Source organism: Schistocerca gregaria, chromosome 2 (genome assembly GCF_023897955.1).
Source record: "Schistocerca gregaria isolate iqSchGreg1 chromosome 2, iqSchGreg1.2, whole genome shotgun sequence".
Classification (NCBI taxonomy): domain Eukaryota; kingdom Metazoa; phylum Arthropoda; class Insecta; order Orthoptera; family Acrididae; genus Schistocerca; species Schistocerca gregaria.
The window spans coordinates 15,185,294-15,210,447 of NC_064921.1; the positions used below are offsets into that span (position 1 = coordinate 15,185,294).

The following is a 25,154-nucleotide window of genomic DNA, read 5'->3' on the forward strand; positions in this document are numbered from 1 at the left end:
GATTTCGTGTTGAGGTGAAATTTCACTTGACTCAATTCTAGGAGGGCAGGTCTTTGTAATACCAGCGTTACTGCCGCAGCGGTCGAAGTTGCACACTTACCTCGTGTTCAGACAGGTTCTCATTCAAATGTTGATGGATCCCGGAAGTATTGACAGATGAACCGGGTTCAAAATGGTTCAAATGGCTCTGAGCACTATGGGACTTAACATCTCAGGTCATCAGTCCTACTTAAACCTAACTAACCTAAGGACATCACACACATCCATGCCCGAGGCAGGATTCGAACCTGCGACCGTAGGATGAACCGGGCGTGACGTCGTACTGAATATGGGGTTTTGCATTCCGACCGTCTTCCAGTCAGGCAGTCATCTTCACAACTGTCTCCACCTTACACTATGTGATCAAAAGTATCCGGACACCTGGCCGAAAATGAATTACAAGTTCGTGGCGCCCTCCATCGGTAATGCTGGAATTCAGTATTGTGTTGGCCCACCCTCAGCCTTACTGATACTCTCGCAGGCATACTTTCAATCAAGTGCTGGAAGATTTCTTGGGGAACGGTAGCCCATTCTTCACGGAGTGTTGCACTGAGAAGAGGTATCGTTGTCGGTCGGTGAGGCATGGCATGAAGTCGGAGTTCCGAAACATCCCAAAGGTGTTCTATAGGATTAAGGTCAGGCCAGTCCATTACAGGGATGTTATTGTCGTGTAACCACTCCGCCACAGGCCGTGCATTATGAAAAGGTGCTTTACCGTGTTGAAAGATGCAATCGCCATTCCCGAATTGCTCTTCAACAATGGGGAGCAAGAAGGTGTTTAAAACATCAGTGTAGGCCTGTGCTGTGGTAGTGCCACACAAAACAACAAGGGGGCAAGCCCTCTCCATAAGAACACGACCACACCATAACACCACCGACTCCGAATTTTACTGTTGGCACTACACACGCTGGCAGATGATGTTCACCGTGCATTCGCCATACCCACACCCTACCATCGAATCGCCACATTGTGTACCGCGATTCATCACTCCACACAACGTTTTTCCCCTGTTCAAACGCTTAGTGTTTACGCTCTTTACAGCAAGCGGTATATACCGGCATGATGTGTGGCTTACGAGCAGCCGCTCGACCATGATCTCCTAGTTTTACCTCCCGCCTAACTGTTATACGTAGTACTTGCAGTGGATCCTAATGCAGTTCGAAATTCCTGCGTGATTAGCTTGGCAGATGTCTGCCTATTACACATTACGACCCTCTTCAATTGTCGGTGGTCTCTGTCAGTCAACAGACGAAGTCGGCCTGTAAGCTTTGGTGCCGTGTGTGTCCCTTCACGTTTCCACTTCACTATCACATCGGAAAAAGTGGACCTAGGAATGTTGAGGAGTGTGTAAATGTCTCGTACAAACGTATGACACAAGTGACACCCAATCACCTGACCACGTTCGAAATCCCTGAGTTCCGCGGAGAGCCGTATTCGGCTCTCTCACAATGTCTAATGACTACTGAGGTCGCTGATATGAAGTACCGGGCAGTAGGTGGCAGTACAATGTACCTAATATGTAAAACGTAGGTTTTTGGGGGTGTTCGGATACTTTTGATCACATAGTGTAGGATGCAGGTATTTCTGAGTTGGTATATAAAATGCTTTTTGAGGGGGTTATAAGGCCGTCCAACTCGCGATATGCATCATCGACCATTTTTGGTGCCTAATAATAATTGGGGGGGGGGGGGGGGGGTCCTGATCCATTTTGGACTGTCGCATCATTAATAGTAAACTAATCTTGGCGTCTGTCACACTCTCAGGTCTAGACGGTTGTTTCCCATGGTTTTCCATGGACCACTAGTCGGCCACTGCCTTTTGCACTAGCTGGAACTGACATGAATTTAAGCAAGTGCCCTTCGGCCTTTTTACCGAGCGGCAGTTCTTTCTAAGGTTACTCGATTCTATGATCGGAGATCTGAAGTTCAAGAGTGTGTATAACTTCAAGGAGGATGCTGTCATTTACAGTGCCACCTTCTCCGAGCATTTGGAGCACTTGCGACGTGATTTGGAGCGTCTGAGGCAAGTGGCCCTGTTAAACCGTCTAATGTTACCTTAGCTCGTAGTGAGGTATCTTTTCTCGGGCATTTAGTCCCGGCTGAGGGGTCAGGACTGTTCAGTCTAGGACCAGAGCATTTAGTTTCTGCCCTCTTAAGACTAAGAAAGCGGTAGCCCGTGTCATTGAAATGTCTGACTTCTTCCGAAATTTTCTTCTGAAGTTTTCTTTGTTAAATCTGTCGCGAAAGAAGGGAGAGCAGGCTGTGTTTGATTATCTCAAGATCGTTTTGAGTAATTACCATGGTCTGGCTGTTCCTGACTTCAGCCAACCCTTCGTGGTCCAGACCGACGCTTCTAACTCAGGGTTTGACGCCGTGTTCCATCAGGAGCAACGTGGAGAGCAGAGCTCCCAGCCTGTATCTGTATGTGCCCGTCTCCAGCTGAGAAGAAATACTCTGCTTATCAGTTGGAAGCTCTGACTGTCCTCTTCGCGTACTACCTTGAACACCGGGAATTTAAAAAAAAATGGTTCAAATGGCTCTGAGCACTATGGAACTTAACATCTGAGGTCATCAGTCTCTAGAACGTAGAGCTACTTAAACCTAACTAACCTAAAGACATCACACACATCAATGCCCGAGGCAGGATTCGAACCTGCGACCATAGCGGTTGCGTGGTTCCAGACTGAAGCGCCTAGAACCGCTCGGCCACCGGCAACGGGAATTCACAAGGCCCTTAGTTGGGTTCTGGCTCGTCTGCGTAAAACTGGGCGTAATGCGAGGTTGGCTTCCATTTCAACGTGTGCCACTTTAGGAGGTGCGATAACGTTGTAGTGGATACCTTGTGCAGAATGTGCGAAGTGTAGGAGGTGGTACGTCTTCTTAATTCAGAGCTTTCCACGATTCCAGTATTGTTTGCTGACTCTGCGCAACAAGAACAGGATCCCAAGTACGGAGCAATTGAGAGTGGGTCATCAAGTTCCTTAGTATGAACTACAGAAGGACATTCTCTGCCGTCGCAGTCCCTGGGATTATGATCTTAAAATGTCTGCCTGCGGCTTTCGTTCCGGATGTTACCAAATATTATCAAAATTCTGTTGTGGGGTGCCATCTGGGGTATATAAAACCAGCCACAAGATCTGTGAGTCCCTAACTTTGCCGACTCTGTATCGTGATATTCGACAAAGGGTTAGTGTCGGGAATGCAAGGTGGCTAAGCCGAGTTCCGATGGGCATATGGAGTTGCTTCAGTCCACTCAGAGGTTCCCAAGCAGCGTCGTTTTATTGATTATGTCTGTCCCGCAGATCCCAGATGGGCAGCAGGGTGAAAAGTATTTAAACCGAAAAAGTCTGGGAGGCTGTAGGAGACATCAAAATAAATATTTTTCCCTAATGTCATTTTTTCCTATGAGGATTATTTAAACTGGTAGAGGCCGTATTACGCTCTTTAGTTTTTAGACACCGTATTACGATCTTCAGTTGTTAGAGGGCGTATTACGCTCTTCAGTTGTAAGCAACTGTTGTCCACCAGTGTAGCAGTGCACTGTCTTTGTTTACTAATGGAGCGGTAGACCTGGAATGAGTACACTGATACGGTTGGTGCGTTCTACGTAGCGCACCACAACGGACGGGCTGCACAGCGGGTTTATCAACAACAGTATCCTAATCGCTGTATCCCGCATCATACGACCTTTGCTGCTATGTACCAACGTCTGCGTGAGACCGGGTCATTTAGCAGATTACCTGGACAGGGACGCCGTTGCACTGTAAGAACGCAACAATTTGAGGAAGCCGTCTTCCAGCATGTGGAGAGGGATCCTTCAATCAGCAAGAGTGCAATTGCACGTAACATGGGGGCGAATCAGACGAATTTAAGAACACTCCTTCGAGAGCAATTGTTACGTCCATTTCACTTACAGCGTACCCACAACCTGGAACCAGTTGATTATCCACCCAGAGCACAGTTTTCGCAGTGGCACCTGGAACAGTGTGAAATGTATCCTACATTTCCATCCTCTGTGTTGTTTACCGATGAAGAAACGCTCGGGCGCGATGCAGTCTTCAAGATGCACAATTCGCATGTATGGAGTGAGGATAACCCGCATGCCACAGTTACTAGCGCTCATCATGTGGGGTTATTCGTAAATGTATGGGTCGGTGTTGTTGGGGACCGTTTAATTGGCCATATCTGCTACCTAGGCCATTAAATGGAAGGCACTATTACAATTTTCTCTCCAGAGCATTTCCAGAATTGCTGGAAGACGTTCCGCTCCCTACAATACAACGCAAGTTGTTCCAACATGACGGACACTTCAGACGTCGTGTGCGTCGATTCCTGGACCGACGGTTCCCAGGAACGTGGATTGGCAGAGGTGGTCCTGTACCATGGCCTGCTCGATCCCCAGGTATGTCCCCTCTGGACTTTTTTGTGTAGGGAGAGATGCGCAACCTTGTTTACGCAACTCGTGTTGCATCAGAAGAGGACTTGGTAGCCCGGATAGTAGCACCAGTAGGAACAATTCAGGATATTCCTGGGGTTTTTGCCCGTGTCAGACAGAACTTGATCCGACGGTGTAAACTTTGTTTACGTTTCAATGGAGGCATTTTTGAAAATCTACTGTAACTGAAATTGAGTTGTGTTAATGTGTTGTCTCTGGATCACAAAAAAAAAGTTTGTTGGTTTAGTTAATTTGCCGCCTCTGCCGGTTTAAATATTCCTCATAGGAAAAAATGACATTAGGGAAAAATATTTGTTTTGATGTCCCCTACAACCTTCGAGAGTTTGTCGGTTTAAATACTTTTCATCCTGTATATTTGTGGTGGCTGATGGGTTTATTCAGTTCAGCTGGTTGCTTCCGAATAGCGGTATTACTGCAAGGCAAAGTATTAGGCTTTGACTAAGATTTCCTCTTGCTTCGGTCTTCTGAAGGATAGCGACGATGCGCAAGGGAGTTTCGGAACTTCTGTTTCCGATCACGGGTTAAACACATCACCACGACACTTTCTTACCCATCATTCATTCTTGAGGCGGGTTACTCGTAAACTGAAGTCTTCTCTGATTGTTTTCCATTCTCGGGCTCAAACTAAATGGAATCTTCCATTACCATGGCTGAATATAGCCTTTAATACCGCCACACATGTTTCTCTCATGTTTGCCTACCCCATTAATTCCCCTTTTATCAAATATCTGGTCCATACATGATTTATTGCCCAAGGACAGCTGTCGTAGGGTCAGGGCAAACATTCATAGCACCCATAAAAGGGAAGTGGCACAGTACAACCAGGGCCGACGTCCAGGGATCATTCAGATCGTGCAGTCACGAAGGGACACGACTGTGCCTTCGGTTCGGAAAGCCCATATCGAAAATATTTCGTTGTATGGTACGATCTCTGATAACTGTTGATGACTCAGCACTTAAATGTGCAGCTATTTGTGGAAGGGTTGCATTTCTGTTACGTTGTATGATTCTGTTCAGTCGTCGTGGGTCCCGTTCTTGCAGGATTTTTTTCCGGCTGCAGCAATGTCGGAGATGATAGTTTACCGGATTCCTGATATTCACGGTAAACCCTTTAAATTGTCGGAGTTGAAATTCCCCACTTCATCGCTGCCTCAGAGATGCTGTCTCCCATCGCTCGGGCACCGACTATGACACCACGTTCAAACTCAGTTAAATCTTGATAACCTGCCACTGTTGCAGCAGTAACCGACCTAACAACTGCGCCAGTCACTTGTCTTATACAGGCGTTGCCGACCACAGCGCAGTATTCTGCCTATTTACATATCTCTGTATTCGATCCGCATGCCTGTAGCAGCTTCTTTGGCGCTTCAGTGTATATTTGATACAGCGTTTCCGCATTATACCTTTCACCAACTCGTAGATTTCATACCAAGTCATCATGCTTCAGTTTTACAGAAAAAAAGCCCGTACACCATTTATGGATATTTTGTTGCAAGGCATTTTAATGTGCAAAAAAAGGAAAGGAAATAGAATTTCACCTCCTGCAATGTCAACAACCAGCAACTGTAATGAAATACCATTTTGATGTCCATCGTACTGTGGATGGTGTCAAGTCTGTTGTACGTATACGTCGCAGTTAGCAATACAACCTGAGGAAGGCGTCTTGCAATAGTCGCCGAAGCGTTTGAATTTTGTAGTTGGCAGTGCAGTCTCAAACTCAGAAGAATTTTATTGAGGCTGTCAGGTCTGTTTCTTCTTTTAGAGTTTTCTGTGGCGGAATCTGCACATTAACTATTGTGGTGCGCAATGCCTTACATTACCTGCTTTAAGTGTCGCAGCTGGTCGCTGAGCTCCGCAATGCGCGAGTCGGGCGTGACTGGAACCCACTCCAGCTCTGGATTGTACTTCTGGGCGATCAGACTAGATGCCACAACCGTCTTTGTGTACCTGCAAGCAGACACATACATCGGAGTCCGACAAGGGGCGGGGTACAGGGAATAGAGGCAGCTGCACCTCTGAGTCGTTACACCGAAGTACTGCAATGAAACAGAAAGACAGTCTGCGCACCATAAAGTAATAAAACAAAATCATTATTATGTCCTGTCACAGAATGCTGTGGTCTAATGTTAATCGTTGCTGCCGCTAGGTCCTCGGGTCCCGGGTTCGATGTCCGGCCGGGTAAGAAATTTTCTGCCCTTGTGGACTAGTTGTTTCTGTTCGTCATTTTCATCTCATCACCGACATGCAATTTGCCGAAGTAGCATCAAACAGAAAAACTTGCACTAGGAGGCCTAACTGCCCAGATGTGGTCTTTCGACCAATACATCCATACGATCATTCCATTTTATGAACAAAACTATCTACATCACGTTTTTACTACACTATTATTACCGGTTTCTGCCGAACTGGCAATTTTCTTATTTAAATTACAACACACGACTACCGTTGCTACTACTGGAGTGAGCTAGTGGACTTACAGTGGTGCATATCAATGGCGTATATTGCGAAATATGTTACGTAACATACACTCTGAGAAAAATGACGGAACACGAAGGAATTACCAGAATTGCACGGAAATAGGTAGATGTGATGTACACAAACAAATGATTGTGAAGCTCTCTCTCTTGAATAAATCACACAGTTTTTCTGATATTGCAAACTGAGCAAATGAGTAAAACGTCGGCCCACCTCTGGCCCTTATGCCATCAGTTATTCGGTTGTGCATTAATTAAGAGATCCAGAATGAGATTTTTACTCTGCAGCGGAGTGGGCACTGATATGAAACTTCCTGGCAGATTAAAACTGTGTGCCGGACCGCGACTCGAACTCGAAGAGATGTTGGACGCCCTCTTGATGGATTTCGTGCCAAATTATGTCCAGTTGGCTCTTTAGATCGTCAATATTCCGAGCTGGTTGGATCACGCCCATAGTCTCAGAACTTTCTCAAATGGGGAGAGATCCGGAAATCTTTCCGCTCAAGGCAGGGTTTGGCAAGCAAGGAGACAGGCAGCGTGTGCGGGCGGCCGTTATCTTGCTGAAATATAAGCCCGTAATGGCTTGCCATGAAGGACAACAAAACGGGGCGTCGAATAGCGTCGATGTACCGCTGTACTGCAAGGATACCGCGGTTGACAACCAAAGGGGGTCCTGCTATGGAAATAAATGGCACCCTACTCCTGGCCGTCGGTCCAAAGGCGGACGACAGTCGTCTCCGCCGCTGAGCGGCGCATTTCTAGACACGTCATACATGATCATAGGGGCTCAATTCGAAGCGGGACTCATCACTAAAGACAATTCTGCTCCAGTCAATGAGCTTCTAGGCTGACAGCGCCCGACGCCACGGCAAGCGTGCTTGTTCGTGTAGAGAGGTCAGTGGCAGTCGGCGTAAGGGGCGCCGTGAGCTCAGCGCTGTTCCTGTGAGCCGCCTGTTAGTGGTCCCTGCTGTCTCTGGAGCACCGGCTGCACGCCGGATCTCTCCAGCTGAGGGCCGGATCTCCCCACCACGACTGCTTCCTTCTTGACGCTGTGTTTGGACATGGTTCACCCATTCCTGCCAACAGCGTCGAATAGTGGCATTGCCCCTATTCAAATGTGGTGCGATTCGCCGATTACTCCAACGGGCTTCTTTGAGCCCAACTGCTCGTACTCTCTTAAATGACGACTTTTGAGAATATTCTTCACGCGCCTGTCTTAAGAGGTACAATTACTGTCCAAGTGAGTACACAGAATGATATTCGCAAAGAGTCTATGTCTTTTATTCATCTATCAGCCGCCAAATATTACAGTTTTGTATTTTCCATCGATATCTGTATGACTATCAATTTGTGACCAATTCGTATTACTCCACCACGGTGCGTCATTTTTTTCATCTTACAGTGTATTTGAGAATACAGGGCATATTGAATACACCATTTTCAGGTGTGAAGTCTGCAAGATATCAAATGGTTCAAATGGCTCTGAGCACTATACCGGGCCGCTGAAACATTGCACTTGACGTTTGCGTATGAAGTTGGCAGCGTAACAGAGTCACAAGTGAAGAACGATAGGCGCTAGGCGTTCAGCGTGGGGCGCCAGCCAATCACAGCGCAGTGAGCACTGCTGTTACTCACGTGCTGTGACGTCAAAGTTCCCGCGTTGCCGGCTTTGTTTAGCGAATGTGTATATAACGTGAGTTGTGTGTTGTTTACCGCGTGTTTTCGTTGTACTGTGTGCTATATCGTTGTGACTTTTGCTACGTTGTGAGTTTATTTACTTGGAAAATGCCACCGAAAAGACTTCGTTCACCTAGTGACAATCTTTTGCGTCGAGGGGTGCCGCTAAACAGCCAGGCACTGGAGTTGCTACGCAGAACTCGTGAGTTTTACGAGCAGGAGAAAAACTACGTAAGCATTCATGGACAGCCATCAATTCCTGCCGACAAAGTGGTGGAACGTACGTCGAAAACTCTTGGTATTAGTGCAAGAACGGTAGTAAGTAAGGGAGTATTACTACAAAACTTGGAAGATGATGAAGTGAGCCGTAATGATTCCGAGCTGTCTGGATCAAATAATACATTTTTATCAACCCCGGGAAAGAAGAAAAAGCGGCGTAGTCCTATCACAGATTTAGATTCTTTCCAGACTGATGCAGTTCGTAGGCATGTTTATGCTTACTACAGCAGAAAAGAGTATCCGACTGTAACTAAGTTATTAATCTCTTTAAAAGAAAGTGAACTCTTCAGGGATGGTAAAACATCACTAAAAATTGTGCTAAAAATATGGGTTTCCGTTTCAAAACGCTAGACGGACGCAAAGTACTGTTAGAGAGGGCACATATTGTTACCGCTCGTAGCATTTTCTTGCACAAAATTGTGGGCAGAGACATTCATTCCATAATTTGGCTAGACGAAACGTGGGTTAATGCCGGGGAAACTGTCAGTAAATGTTGGACGGATGACACACCCAGCAGTAGCGGCCATCAGCCGACGGGAAGAGGAGCTAGATTAATTGTGGTCCATGCAGGCTCCTCCAGTGGTTTTGTCCCTGACGCACTTTTAGTTTTTAGATAAAAAAAGATTGGTGATTACCATGAAGATATGGATCACACACGATTTGTTGAGTGGTTCAGGAACCTTTTAAAACAATTTCCTGTCCCTACAACAATTGTAATGGACAATGCTCCATATCATTCGGTGATACAGAACAATGCCCCAACTACAAATGATCGGAAAGAAGTTATGGTGCAGTGGTTACAGGCTCGAAATATTGCAGTGGATATGGGTATGACAAAGGTTCTGTTATATTCTCTTGTTAAAGAAAAGCCTACGACACCTACATACGTAGTAGACGAAATTGCCAAGGAGCAGGGTCATACTGTAATAAGGCTGCCACCATATCACTGCCATTTCAACCTTATTGAGTTAGTATGGAGTGACGTAAAAATGTATCTAAGGAACAACAACAAGTCCTTTACAATAACAGAGGTGGAAAAGCTGTTGCGTGAAGCTCTTGTGACTGTGGATGCAGCCTCATGGAGAAAAAAAGTAGAGCACGTCGAGAAGCTTATACGAGCAGCACAGGCAATAGAAGGCATTATCAGTGGCCATGAACAATTAATGATTTGTCTTGCCGATGACGACGATGAAGACGGTTTTAGCGATGAATCGGACAACAGTGACGATGGCGAGCTGGATGGAATTGCGCCATTATCGCTGTAAATTGGTGAGTGAAAAAATTCTGATATTGGTTATTTATTTCAATCTTGGTTATTATTTATTTTGTAAACTACGTACATTATTGATTTTAAAGTACCAGTCGTCAGATGCTTGTTTTTTGTATTTCTTTGCTCCGTTATCGAAAGGGTGTGCATTGTTATGCTTTAACATGCATTATTATACGGTTGTTTACTTCCTGTCATTGTAGTACAACTAAAAACGAGTTTTTATATACATTGTAATTGCTCAATCGCTTGCATTTACGAGACGGGACGGAAAACTGTGTCGTCTGCTGTTTATATAGAGGCTGCTGTTGCAACATCGCTATTATAGTATAGCCAACCTAACTAGACAAAAAGCGAACTGTCAAGTGCAATGTTTCGCCAGCGGGGGTATATGGGACTTAACATCTATGGTCATTAGTCCCCTAGAACTTAGAACTACTTAAACCTAACTAACCTAAGGACGTCACACAACACCCAGTCATCACGAGGCAGAGAAAATCCCCGCCGGGAATCGAACCCCGGACCCCGGGCGCGTGAAGTGAGAACGCAACCGCACGACCACGAGCTGCGGACTGCAAGATATCACAAACTGTCGAAACCAATTACAGTACAATAAAGTTTTCATCACCTTTTGGCGTTTTTCATAAAAGCGTCTTTCATCGGATCCTAAAAACAAGTTTAAATATTTACATTTGCCTCGTTGCCCAGCAACTGGTTTTAGTTAACCACTAACTACTTACAGGATTCTTAGCTCATCATCTCGTGACAACTGACTTTCTCAACAGCAGATAAAAGAGCCACTGGAGTGACAGCAAAACCAAATAATGGACTTAATTTCAACGAAAATTCTACTAACCTGCTCAGGCGATGATTTAGTCTACGTTAACGTACTAAAGAATATCAACATAAATGCTACAGCTTCCATTAAACTTCCACAAATAATGAAAAATTCTGAGTTGAAAGAGCTGTCAGGCAAAGAAGTTCTGTATCACAAAAACCAACTTCTGGAGCCTTATACAAGCAATCAGATCGCTTGAATGAGAAAAAGAATAAGGAACACGTGCTAATGGAACATAGGTTTTTCCCATAATATTGTACAGTTTACACCTCTTGGAGATAGACTTCATACACCAGTTGAAGAACGTAATAGAGCAAGGATGAATTTTTACTCTGCTAATATGAAATTTAGTGACGGATTAAAAGTATGTGCCGGACCGGGACTCGATATTGGGAACTTTGCTGTTCGCGGACGAGCAATATATCAAGTGAACTATTCGAGAACGTGTCACGACCGCACTGGATGGATCATTCGGTAGAGAACTTGCTCGCGAAAGACAAAGATCTCAGTTTCAAGTTTTAGTCCAGCACAGTTTTAATTTGTCAGGAAGTTTGATAATAAAGGTAGTTTAGAATTTCTATGAAGAGCCCCCGTTAATGTACGAGGGTCGTTCAGTAAGTAATGTGAGACATTTCTCTTTTGAAAGCAGTTGGTTAGGTTTCCAGTGCACCATATTATTCCCCACTCTTGTGATCACAAAATCCTATTGTTCAACATAATCTTGGTTCAGTGCGAAGACCTTACGCCGCCTTACTGGCTCCCAGAATGCCCGCACGATACCACCCTACTGGTCGACGTGGAAACCAACGTCTTGCTAGATCAATGACCTCCTCGTCATCCGCGTACTGTTTCCCGCGGAATGCATCCTTCATGGGGCCAAACAGATGAAAGTCGGAGGAAGGTGCGAGAGCCGGGCTGTAGTGTAGACGAGGAATGACAAACCTTTGAGTGCCCCAACTGGTGGACGAGTGTGTCAGCAGTCCCAACAGGGACGTCCAGTTGCGCAGCTAGGCGTTTGATTGTGATCTGTCGATCGCCTCGAATGAGAGTGTCCGCACGTTCCAGCACTGCAGGAGCCACAGCTGTGTGCGGCCGGCCAGCGCGTGGGAGATCGGACGAGTTTGCATGACCTTGTTTGCTATGATGACGTACGCCTCGTCCAACCACTCACCGTGCTTTTGTTCAGTGCTAGTTCTGCGTAGACGTTCTGCAAACTGTATGAATATCTGCAATGCTCTGGTTTTCCACCAAAAAGAAAATCAATGACATCTCTCTATTAGGTGGCACATCCGTTACAGACTCCATTTTGAAGGCAACGTACAGCGCCACCACCTAGCGGAACTTCATGAAACTACGGGCGCTGAAGCCGGAATATTTCACGATGTCCCACAAGCCTCGCATTTTTGCAACCGAAATTGGTCGGCAAAAAGTGTGTTGCATTCCTTATTGGAAGCCCTTCGTATAATCAGCGCACGTAAAAGAAAACATCAGTATAAAAATTAACAACTATGACAAAAAAACGGGTGAAGACTTTTGTGTGTTTAGCGCTGATTAAGAGAACAACAGGATGGACAGGAAAAGAAATGTCCTCGTAGTTTTTAGTCTGAAGACTCGTTTGCCACAGCTGTCCACGATACTCTGTCCTGTGGAAGCCTCTCCATCTCCAGATAACTACTGCAACTCACATCCATTCGAATCTTCTGGGTGAGTACTGCCATTGCACACACTTGACGTATTGTACTCAAACCTTGATATTCATTTACAGTTATTTGGCACACAGCTTTTCGTTACGAAAATTCTTGTTTCCTCAGACGGTTTCCTGCCAACCTATCCCTTCCTTCTGTCAAGTTATGCCAGAAATACCTTACCTCAAAAAATAAATAGAAGAGTAAAACTGGTCTACAGCGCTTTTCGTAAACTAAATATCATTTTCAAAGCTAAGTATGCGATGCGCCCGAACAGAAAATTTTGTAATGAGTTTGTACTTCCAGTTTTGGCTTTCGACAGTGAGACACGACTTTTAATGTGAAAACCATTCAAAAACTCAGGGTTGCGGTGGATAATGGAAAGATGCATTTCGGGAATCACTTGGAAATCAGGGAATAGACTGGGTAGGAACAAACAATTACTGACAGATAAAGTGAACTAAAGGTGAGGAGACATGTAGCTAAGCGAATGGATGGTAGATAGATCAATAAAGCTCTTTAGTGTGTCAGAGACACGGAAAGGCCAAGAAGACGACCCGGTGCCAGGCAGGTATAGCTGAAGGCCTAATGACTGCAGGAACCAGTGGGAGTTTAGGTGAATGACGAACGCCTGTTAATGACGATGCTGAAAAGTTGCGGCATTTACAAATGTAAAGTTGACGTTACATGCAGATTTCATACAAAGGACGGTCCGATCCATGAAACCGAATGCCTACTCGTGAATAAGTAAAAGGGCTCAGCCTACGCAACAGCAACAGACGTATTTACCTTTTTAAGTGTTACCCTGTTTCTCTCCTAAGGGCGTCGAGCGTAATTAAATATTTATAGTTCGCTTCCGTAGCCGAGTGGTCAGCATACAGTGATAAGCCAGAACATAAAGACCATCAACACCCTATCGATATAGTCCCGTCCAGGCGATAGCAGCGTCATCTCCTAAGGAGTAACCTCTAGTCAAGACACATGCACGGTGCATACAGTATCAGTGAGCGTGCTGTCGTGTGTAGACTGGGGAAGGAGCGCAATCTGACAAGGGAATGGTTCAATATTTTAACATGTCGAAACCTACTCTGAAATTTTTTACACAGGAAGAGTAAAACGAAAGAAATTCACTGTGAAAACTATAGCTGCTGAGAGACACTGCAAGTATTAAAAAGAAATAGCTAAAAATAGCCAAATTCGTAGCTCGCCAGGCGGCGGTAGAACACACACACACACACACACACACACAGCCGAGGTCGGCGGTACATTTCTAAAAAGGAAACACGACACAACCCGATCATAATTTGTAAAGGGCTTTTCACGTTGCCGTTCGTTGATAGTTTCTCTGACGCTACAGTACATAGTTATTACTCTCTCGGATTAGCCACTCAAGTAACATCTACTACAAATTATCAGTTGCTTTTTGCAATACTGGTAAGTATTGACAATACAGATAGAGTTGAATTAGTACTTACTGTCCTTTCGAAGGGAATGCCTGCTAATAGTACTTTTTTTCCTTCCTGTTTCACAGTAATATGGAATCCATTAAACGTTGTCAATTTAGGAATGATGAAATATGATGAACGTGGTTCCCAGCTGAAATCACTCGCTTCTCATGAGGGCGTATATATGTGTCATTTGTTAGTTGATTTCCTTGACATTCATTCGAATGATATCGACATTTCGTTTGACGATTCCATGAATTGTGTTTCTGAGGACGTCAGTTGCGCTAGTAACAGTTCAGGAGAAGAAGAATACCTTCCAAGCCTAAAAAAGTTACACGTATTGCAACAGCATTCAGCGACAAGGAAAAGGCAGTGTAATATTGGTTAAATGTAGGTGGGAGAATATGCTTGCAGTTACGCAGTGTCGTTTTTGTTCCGTAAAATCGGAGCGTGAACTGTACAAATGGAAGAATGAATTATATGAAGTAAGAAATTTGCACCAAACGGAAACCAAAAACCATCTGAATCAAAAACTGTTCGAAAGATTTAGAACTGCTCTTGAGAGGCTATGCACCGTCATAGATGAAGATCGACGAGACTGAGCTCTACGAATTGCATCTGACATGGACATTGCTAATTTCCAGGGTTTGTCGTCAGGGCTATGCAGGTTCAAGAAATCGTACAGAATAGAAATTCGCATAATTACCAAGTTTACGTCACGGAAACTTGTTGAGCAGCTGCCAGTGATAAATTATGCTACAGAGAAACTCATAGCTGAGGTAAAGACAAAACTTGCTGTTGTCCCCGCAACTGCTGTTTATAGCGCTGGTAAGTCAGGTTTCGTGAAAGAACGGCATTCCTACGGCGCTGTATCATTTGGAGATAAAAAAAAAGACGCAGTCGGTTGTCCAAACAATGAATGCAATGACACATTCATATACAATAATGCTAGTGATAAGCATGAACAGTTTACTGTTTCCGCAGCTGTATACTGTCTTCAAGAACCGCAAGGCAAATTAGGGTCAAAAATAAAAAAAAGATCTATTTAGTAGCAAACATCTTGTAATCGACGTATCAGAATCTGGAAAAATATGAAAGAAAAATTTTAGACGTTTCGGTCGAAACGTATGCCTACCAGCTGCAAAACTAATTCATTGCTTCTGTTGGGCTCTGGAGATAACGACGCCTCTGTGTTTGTGGAGGGCAACGAAAAATCTTCAGAAGTAATGTGGATTACACCTGGTACTTCTAGTGCGATTCAACCACTCGATAAAGAATTTTTTCGACAGTGGAAAGCACTCGCCAGGAAATTATCAGACAACGCAATTTCCTATACCTCTCATTTATTTCGGGTTTATCAGCGGAACACTGTTCTTAAGCTCCAGTTATTTGTGCATTACCAGTTTTCTTCGCTTCGCAACGCGTTATGAATTTGATGAAGTGTGCCTGGGTATCCAGCGCAATATGCAGAATAACGACCGGGACCATTTCTGAATCCATCCCAGTTCTGTCTAAATAAAGCTAGTGGTTGCTGCGAAGTGTCTGACTGCATAAGTTTTTCCCTTTTCCGGTGTGCCTGGTGCAAGAAAAATGTTTGTTTTTGTCATTCAATAGACACTTCGCATTTTTGTGACGACTACATGGAAAATAAACAAAGAACTGTTTCACTGATAGGTAAATGTACAACATTCAAACATTATTATAAGGAATGGCCTACAGGAATTTTTATGAAATGTGGTACTGCAAGACACATTTCATTTCAACAAATTACAAGTCCTCATTGATGGAAGTCGTCTGTGACATCAAACACTGGCATGAATTTATTTTCTCTGGTACCCACTTTTATCAGAATTACATGTGCAAGAATTGAACTGTCGATATGAAGTAATTCTATAAGTGTTTGTATAGTTTAAGCCAGGCTTCCTCCGGAGCAAACAAGCTAACAAGCGCGAGCAAAAGAGAACTCTGTGTGGTGTACCCGGTTTCCTCTTGCATGTTATTCAACACGACGTCGCTGCACCTACTTATGTGTCCCTAACCTTCCCTAGTTGACTAAACGGAAAATGAAGATCTGCAGTTTAACATGGAATCCGAACCAAATGCCTTTAGTGCCACTCCTACATCTGTGAAAAGTGAATGCTCGGTTAAAATCATAATGAAAAATTTTTGGTCTGAACGGGATTTGGTTCCGCGCTCCATGGATCACGAAGCGTGCGCTTTTCGACTAGACCATTTTTGCTTTAGAAAAAAAAATAGCGTATCACTATTAGACCTTACATGCGTAGTGGAAACGCTAGTTGTGTCACCTCTTGAGATGATGCTCGACGACGGTAATTAGTGTTCTGTTTATAAATTTCCCCTCAATGTTAATGAGAAACCAGGGAAAACTGGCAGCCGACGTAGAAGAAACGTTTTGGACCAGTGCTAAGGAGAGATGGGATGCACTTCAGTGTAAAGTGCATGATCTCCACGAAAGTCACTCTTCCATACAAATTGAGACACTTAAATTCTTGAAACTTCCTGGCAGATTAAAACTGTGTGCCCGACCGAGACTTGAACTCGGGACCTTTGTCTTTCGCGGGCAAGTGCTCTACCATCTGAGCTACCGAAGCACGACTCACGCCCGGTACTCACAGCTTTACTTCTGCCAGTATCTCGTCTCCTACCTTCCAAACTTTGCAGAAGCTCTCCTGCGAACCTTGCAGAACTAGCACTCTTGAAAGAAAGGATACTGCGGAGACACGGCTGAGCCACATCCTGGGGGATGTTTCCAGAATGAGATTTTCACTCTGCAGCGAAGTGTGCGCTGATATGAAACTTCCTGGCAGTTTCATATCAGCGCACACTCCGCTGCAGAGTGAAAATCTCATTCTGGAAACATCCCCCAGGCTGTGGCTAAGCCATGTCTCCACTATATCCTTTCTTTCAGCAGTGCTAGTTCTGCTAACCATACCTCGGGAAAAATTACAGCTGTAGTTTCCCCTTGCTTTGAGCCGTTTGCGGTACCAGCACAGCAAGGCCCTTTTGGTTAGTGTTACAAGGCCAGATCAGTCAATCATCCAGACTGTTGCCCTTGCAACTACTGAAAAGGCTGCCGTCCCTCAACAGATACCCCTTCGTTGTGGTTGTACCTACGGTACGGCTATCTGTATCGCTGAGGCACGCAATGCTCTCCACCAACGACAAGGTCCATGGTTCAAGGGGTGGGGGAGTATGCCGCATGTTAGCTCCAAAAACTAAAAATTAAGAAGACAGCGTTCATAGGCAATGTTCGGTACCTCGTGTTCTCTTCCGATCCCTCTAGCCCAAACATTTCTATCTATATTCAAGTGAATGATAGTGAATTTTCTGCAAATGCTCTTTCGCATGTGTTCGCTTCCATTCGCTCCATTGTAAAGCAGGCTTTAGTTGCTTAAAATTGGTGTCTGTGAACTATGGATAATTCCGCTACGCGGCGCTGCGTGAGTGATTCGCGAAGTCATATTGGACCATTCCCTTGTGACTTTGACCGAGGGCAGATTGTGATGGCTCGGAGGCTGCGCACGAGCATTTCGGGAGCAGAACGACTAGTCGGGCGTTCTAGGAATGCTGTTCAACACGTGGCGAAACCAAGGCGAAACCACGTTCAGACGTCTTGGGGTTGGGTGGCGACCCTTCAATACAGAAGTTGGACGTTATGCTGGGCAGACTGGTAACAGGCCACCCGCTGAACTGTGGCGGAACTAACGTGAGACTTTAAAGATGGGGAGGGTATAAGTGTGTCTCAACAAATAGTGCACTCCAAACACTATGCCTCGGCAACTGATGGCTCATGCATGTGCCAACGTTAGCACCACGGAATCGGCAACTGCGACTGAAATGCGCGCGTGACCATTGGCACTGAATTTTGGCACAGTGGAAGAGCGCAGTTCCATGGTCTCATTAATCCCGACACCATCTTCATCGTGTGAGAGAGCGGCTGCGTTATTCTCTGGGGGCCATTCGTGTGGGGATCCTCGGGTCCCGTGGAGCTCGTGCAAGGCACCGTGACGGCCAATGAGTATCGTAGACTGGTTGCTGGCCACGTACACCCCTTCATGACGGTAATTTTATGCGACGGCAGTGGCATTTTTCAACAAGATAATGCGTCATGTCACAAGACCGCGAGTGTGATAGTGGTTCGAGGAAGACAGCGCCGAGAACCAGCTGATGTGCTGGCGACTCAGCTCGCCAAATTTGAACCCGATTGTACACCTGTGACTGATCCTGGCGTCAGACCTCCACAGCCCCCAGCCCGGATTTTACGGAAATTAGACGACTTGTGTACCCTCCTCCTCCAACGACCTTCCAAGGCCACGTTGCTTCCGTGTCACGATGCCTCGCCGCTGTTATCCGTGCCAAAGGCGGTGAAACCGCCTCGTTAAATCCACAGGACAGAACAAGTAGTTGGAATTGTGGAAGAGGGCCAAAATGAGCGGCTGTCAGTTGCACTAGAACACATATAATTTTATTTAGTTACCCAAACATTACAGAGAAATTTCCGAGCTTAACTATCGACTGAGTATGTCACACAACCTTATGGCTTAAGAGCACAGCCTCTTTCACTTTTAAAACGACTGAAGGCCCATAATTTAAAACACAACTACAATAAATTTTCAAAAGGCAGGTGGTGCAAGGTTTAATCCTTAAATAATATTTCAAATGGGGCTAAGGTCCAAACAATATAAGACTTGACAAGTAAGGAAGTTTTAATTTTAAAACGGCTGAAGGCCCATTATTTAAAACCCAACTAAAAGCATTCAAATTCAAACCATCGGCTATGAGCCGTTAAAATGCACAATTAAACACCAATAAGAAAAGGCAGCACAGCCAGCGGCGCTCAGAAGTTTCCGTGGGTCGGTCTGCACTTGAAATATTAACGTTCGCTAAGGGGAGACAGATAGTCGGCCCAACTATACCCGATCCGCCGGCAACCCAACCAAGAGACAGTCAACGGACCCACCGACGACTTGCTTACCACACAAGACGACTTGCTTTCCACCCGGCCAGTACAAAAGGAACTCCAGCGCCAAAACATAAAAGGGATAGCCGCCCACAACCAAGTATATATAAGCTGTCAAAACTACACACACGTGTTGGACAGCGATAACACGGCGAGGAAAGGATACTGCCTGAATTTTACGTCAACGGCCAGGGCAGGTAACCGTAACGCTAACGGCCACAAGGCAGAAAATTACGCTGGGGTGCTTGGACTTCAAATAACCAAAATACGGTTAAACTCCACCGGATGGTGGCCAAACTTGTGCCAACTCGAACACTCGCTGTTGCTCACGGGAATACCCCAACAGCCAACCATGAAAACCAACGGCACAATGTGAACAGAGTGGCTTCGGTAATGAAATCACGACTCAACTTTGATGTCCTGGGTCGTTGAGCCACGAACCTCATAGCAATCGGAACAGCTCGCACACACTCCGACACACCGTAGGGACCGGCAGCGGGCCCGGTCCATTGCGTCGCGCTGACATTTCCTTCCTGATCCACACCAACCGACCGACTGCCGCACACCGGCCAGCCGGAAACTATATGCACCAGACCAAAGATATTCCAAGGTGCAAATATCGATACACGCCGCTGCTGCCACGCGTAGAAAGAGAAAGAACCGTAGCATAACCGCGGGAAACCAAATGCAGAGTAACAGTCAAGGTTTAAACCAACGCATAAGTGGGGTCCAGCACGGCTCAGGTGGATATACCGGGTATTAGGTAAGTGGTTATAATGTTCTGTCTGATCAGTGTTAATTGCTGCCATGCAGAGGACACGAGTTCGATTCCTGGTACTGCCATGGATTTTTCCTTCGGAAGGAGTAGTACAGGGTGCACTGAGGCTCATGATGCCAACTGTGTAGCTACTGTACCGAGTAGTAGCGGCTGCAGGGTCTAGAAAGTCTGCAAAACAACTGGGAGAGTGGTGTGCTGACATCATGATCCTCCGTGCCGTATCCACATGACGTGCCGGAGGTAGGTATCCCTTGGACCTTCATGTCTTGGTGAAGAGCTAATTTCTTTAAACAATTATAAACTGAAAAATATTTTGTTATTACTGTTCCACTTCTCACATAGTCAATAAACTAAGATGAAAGTAATATGTGCTGTGTCTCGTGTTAGTTTCACGAGATCCATACGCTAGATTGGATGCCCTGTTAATACTGCAGCTGGAGGTCAGCAACATTTCACATTATTCAAACAACAGTGTAGCCAACGGCTTGCCACAGTGGTAACAGCTGTTCCCGTTAGATCACCGAAGTTAAGCGCTGTCGGGCTGGGCTAGCTTCTTGGATGGGTGACCATCCGGTCCCTCGAGCGCTGTTGGCAAGCGACTCAGCCCTTGCGAAGCAAACTGAGGAGCTACTTGATTGGGAAGTAGCGGCTCTGGCCTCGTAAACTGACATACGGCCGAGAGAGCGGTGTCCTGACCACACGCCCCTCCATGTCCGCATCCAGTGACGCCTGTGATCTGAGGATGACGCGGCGGCCGGTCGGTACCGTTGGGCCTTCCAAGGCCTGTTCGGGCGGAGTTTAGTTTAGTTTCAAATAACAGTGTCACGAAACAAGCAAAAGCCGCAGTAATGTATGTTTATTTATCGACAAAAAGTTTCGAACGAGCCATCAGATTCGAGTCACGGAGGTGTCGCCGTGGTTAGCACACTAGACACTGGTTAGGGGGGATGACGGTTCAAATCGCCGCCCAATCATACACATTTTGGGCTTCCGTGATTTTCCTAAGGCGCTCAAGACAAATTCCCAGATGGTTTCTTTGACAAGACCGATGTCCTTACCTATCCTTTCGTAATCCGAGCTTGCATTCCGTCTCTAACACCCGCGTCGTCGACGGAACTTCCGATTCTGATCTTCCTTCTTCCTTCAAGTCTCGGATACCATTACTTCAGGTTAAGGAAGCTTTTATAGCCTAAAGGAAGTAATGATTATCAGTTAGAGCAGTGGTTCCCAACAGATGGTCCGCGGACCCCCAGAGGTCCGCGAGCTATGCCAGAGGGGTCCGCGAGATGCTGTTAGAATAAAATATATATTAAATATATTTCATATGACATCAGATTTTTGGTTTTGGCCGCTTCCTGCATGAGCAGTTTTAAGCTCGATATATTTTCAATAATGAATATGCCAATGTTTTTTCTAAGTACCAAAAATAGAAAACGTATAAAAAGACTCTTAATTTGGCTTTTTTAGGTACTTGATACTGTGATATGACAAGGTACCAACCATGCTTGACGAGGGCGTCCTCGAGAAAACTTTGTTGGGAACCCCTGAGTTAGAGGATCTTTCACTCATGCGTCCATTACCAATTATTCCATTGGTCACTAGGTGGACAGATCGATAGTCAATTGAACTGTTCCTCATACTGTCTCATCCTAGTTTATGGTACTGCTGTGGTGAGACAGTATGCGGAACAATGCAATGGACTGACAGTTCGTGCAATTAGTGACTAAAAGAAAAAATATGTATAAGACAATGGACGGATGTGTGCGTAATAGATATTGCAAATGATAAAAACTATGCGATTTAAATACTAAAACGTCGCACCAGTTACAATTTCTTCATGCTGAGCACGACACATTTCGAGAATTTATTCTCATTATCAAGTGTGATTACTGCCAGTAACTGACTGGTTCTGTCAATAGAAGGCATCTCTCAGACCCAAATTGAACGTTCCGACAGCTTTCTTTGTGTTCCAGTTGGTGCTCTATATGTCTGTCTGTCTGTCTGTCTCTGTCTCGTCTCTAGCTCTCTCTCTCTCTCTCTCTCTCTCTCTCTCTCTCTCTCTAAATCCCTCTCCCTCTCACCCGCACCCACTCTCTCTATCTCTCCCTCCTCTCTCTCTCTCTCTCTCTCTCTCTCTCTCTCTCTCTCTCTCTCTCTCACACACACACACACTGTTGGAGGAGAGCCTACAAGGCACCATGTTCTCAGAGCCAGCGACAGCCTGCCCTGGGACATGGTTGCGTGCAGTTTGCTGGAGGGTACTTACTCTCCGACGCGCTGGCCGTTCCAGCAGTCTGCCGTGTCTCTGGTCTCAGCGAAGCTCTCGTCGGAACACAGCGACTCGGCTAGGTTGGCGTAGAAGCCGCGGCTCTTTCTTAGGCTCGCCATGAAGGGCTGCAGCTTCGACGATAGCTGATCACTGTCTGGTGCTGTCAACAAACCAAAGCGCATTTATCTTTAGGTACTCGGACTTAGTAGAACTTCATTCTAAATTGTATTTACTGCTTGATTAATATAAAGCACGTCACTCGTGAACTTTGGGGATATTAGTTGGGTTGTCTGAAGTCACAGGGAGGGTGTGATATGCCTTGTTGACATCCGAACGTCGCAGCTAGATGCTGGGTGTGGTTAGAGTGTAGACATGATATCTACGCAGTCTGTTACAGACAGTTGTGTACTGAGCGTGGCAGTACGTTGCGAGTTAACCGGCTGTGAATGTGGCATGACAACCGAAGCATGAATCCGTCATAGAATATCAAACATTATGGATCGTGATGCGTAGGTCAGCAGTGTCCAGAGCTGATGTTCACTATCAGGGACACAGTGTATTCCCACGCGTAAACCGCCACACAGGAATTCGTCAAATTTTTGACGAACGGGCGTTACTTCTCTTCATACATGGCGGCTGAGGCTCTCCTGACTTGAGAAACCCCTTTCAACTAGGACTCCACGAACACAAATTCTGACACTTCGACACGGATCTCAGCTACTGGCATGGGCCTGTGAACATCCACACTGGACCCCAGATCAGCGGCGGCGTGTCACGAGTCCCGGCTTGCATCCAGCTCCCACTTGCCAACAAGGTTGTGTCCAGGCAAGTGGTGGCTTGGTGCCCTCCAGCTAGCTCAGGGTTTTTGATGATCTAACTCGCCAATGAGACAGATTTCTTGGATGCCCTCCTGAGGAATATGGCACCAAATTCTATCAGCCGGTCCCAAGCCGAATAGCTGCTATCATAAGGGACAGAGGTGGACCAATGCGTAATTGATTTGCTCAGTTTGCGCACCTCTTTCTACTGGATAAATCATCCAATTTTTCTGAAAATGAAACGATTTGTTTCTCTGTACCCGTACAACACGTTTCTCGATTTTCACCCCATGAGAGTAATTCTTTCATTGTGCATTTTTTTTGTCTTGAAGTGAATTTTATAAATCTTTCTTTTTTTCGTAAGTTACGGCTTTTGAGCTCTCAAAATGACAAAAGTTTTACATTTGTATACACAGTGTAGCATATATATGAAGGTCCAAAATATTTAGGGCCAAAATTATATAAGTGAAAGAGGATTATACTTTGATAACATCAAGATTAGGACATAATGGGCAGAAATGAATGTTTAGATTTTGATCGACATAAACAAATTACAGTTTATAGCAGCACCTTAACCTCATAGCGATTGTTCATAGAGACGACCATTAATCACACCGGCGCATTACATTTCATCGCGCGCCATAAACTAACCCCTTTGTGTGCAGTAAAATGAGACAGGCAACCAGAACCTATGAAACAGTTGCTGCCTGGATTCTACTGACCTTCCACACCCCGTGTGCTTTATGAAACACCATATGAAAAAATCTAATGAGGACATACACCTTATATAGAGTAAGGTAAGATGCCAAGGCTAGGTACTTTACGTGACCACTCATCAATAGCATCTCCGCTTTACAAGTCTGGAGTCGCCTACATTTTTTCACGTATGACCGGTTCCGCATTTACAAACAACTCATTGTCAAATGTGTACTTTTCACAAAGTAACTCGTCAGTTGGTTAGATGTGTGGAGCTAATTAGTTCGAGGATAGATCTCAGTATGGATTATTTGTAAAACGAAAACCAGCCATATGAGGAAAAATGGCGGTGCAAGACTGCTAAATAAAAACCGTTGTTCACACGTCTTCTGTCGAGCCATTTAACTGGGAGAACACGCCGTTCACTCTTGCAAGTAGCCTTCTTGAGGCCTCCTTACTGTCTGCTACTTAATATACGCAATTTAGTTATGATGAAGAGTAGGCTGATGTTTAAGAGACTAGTCAGGAAGAACCAACATGCAAAGAAATGGAATATGAAAGCACTACACTGTAAATAGATACACCGTAAGTTCTCAGAGACCACAGGTACTGCGATAATGCATAGCTCAGTAGGAAATTCAGCTGAAAAGAAATGAACATCTCTAAAAAGTCAACAGCTGAAGGTGGAAGGAAAAACATAGGTACAAGGAAGGCAACTGCGAGAAAACCAAGAGCAAACAGTTCTGCTGTTCTATGAAAGAAGCAGGTGCAAAAATATTCAGAGAAATTCAGGAATATAGAAATACGTCAGTCAGTTATGAAATAAATACGAAGTGTACGGAAAAAAGGAGTAAATGGTTGCATGAAAAATGTGAAGAAAAAAATAATGATTGTAGGAAGGACTGACTTACAATATAGAAAAGTCAAAACAATCTTCAGCGAAATTGAAAGCAAGGTCGGTAACATTTACAGTGCAATGGGAATTTCACTGTTAACCGCAGAGGAGATAGCGGATAGATGGAAAGACTACATTGAAGACCCCTTAGAAGGGAAGACTTGTTTGATGACGTGATGAAAGAAGAAACAAAACTCGATGGGGAAGGGATAAAGGATCCAGTATCGTTGGTGTGTAGAATGTCAGACTTGCGATGTACCATCAGACACATGGAAAAACGTCCTCCAAACAATTCCGAAGACTCCAAAACCCTACAAGTGCGACATTATCGCACAGTCAGCTTAAGAGCTCGTGCATCCATTTTGTTAATAAGAATAATATGCTGAAGCTTGGAAACGAAAGCGGGATCTCATGGATGACGATCAGTTTCGCTTTGGAAACGGTAAATGCTTAAGAGAGGCAGTTATAACATTACGGATGATAATGAAAGCAAGACTCCAGAAAAATGAAATAACGTTCATACCATTAGCCACCATGGAAAAAGCATTCGACAATGT

General features: G+C 45.1%; 1 protein-coding gene across 1 annotated transcript in view; it reads right to left on the reverse strand.

The window, feature by feature from the left end:
- Positions 1-25,154, reverse strand: part of LOC126336241 (glypican-5-like) — a 728,632-nt gene that overhangs the window by 36,025 nt on the left and 667,453 nt on the right. The window contains exons 6-7 of the mRNA XM_049999730.1: positions 22,186-22,348; positions 6,316-6,442 (exon numbers count right to left, since the gene is read on the reverse strand). Coding sequence (XP_049855687.1) covers positions 6,316-6,442; positions 22,186-22,348 — 290 coding nt within the window. The remainder of the gene's footprint in view (positions 1-6,315; positions 6,443-22,185; positions 22,349-25,154) is intronic.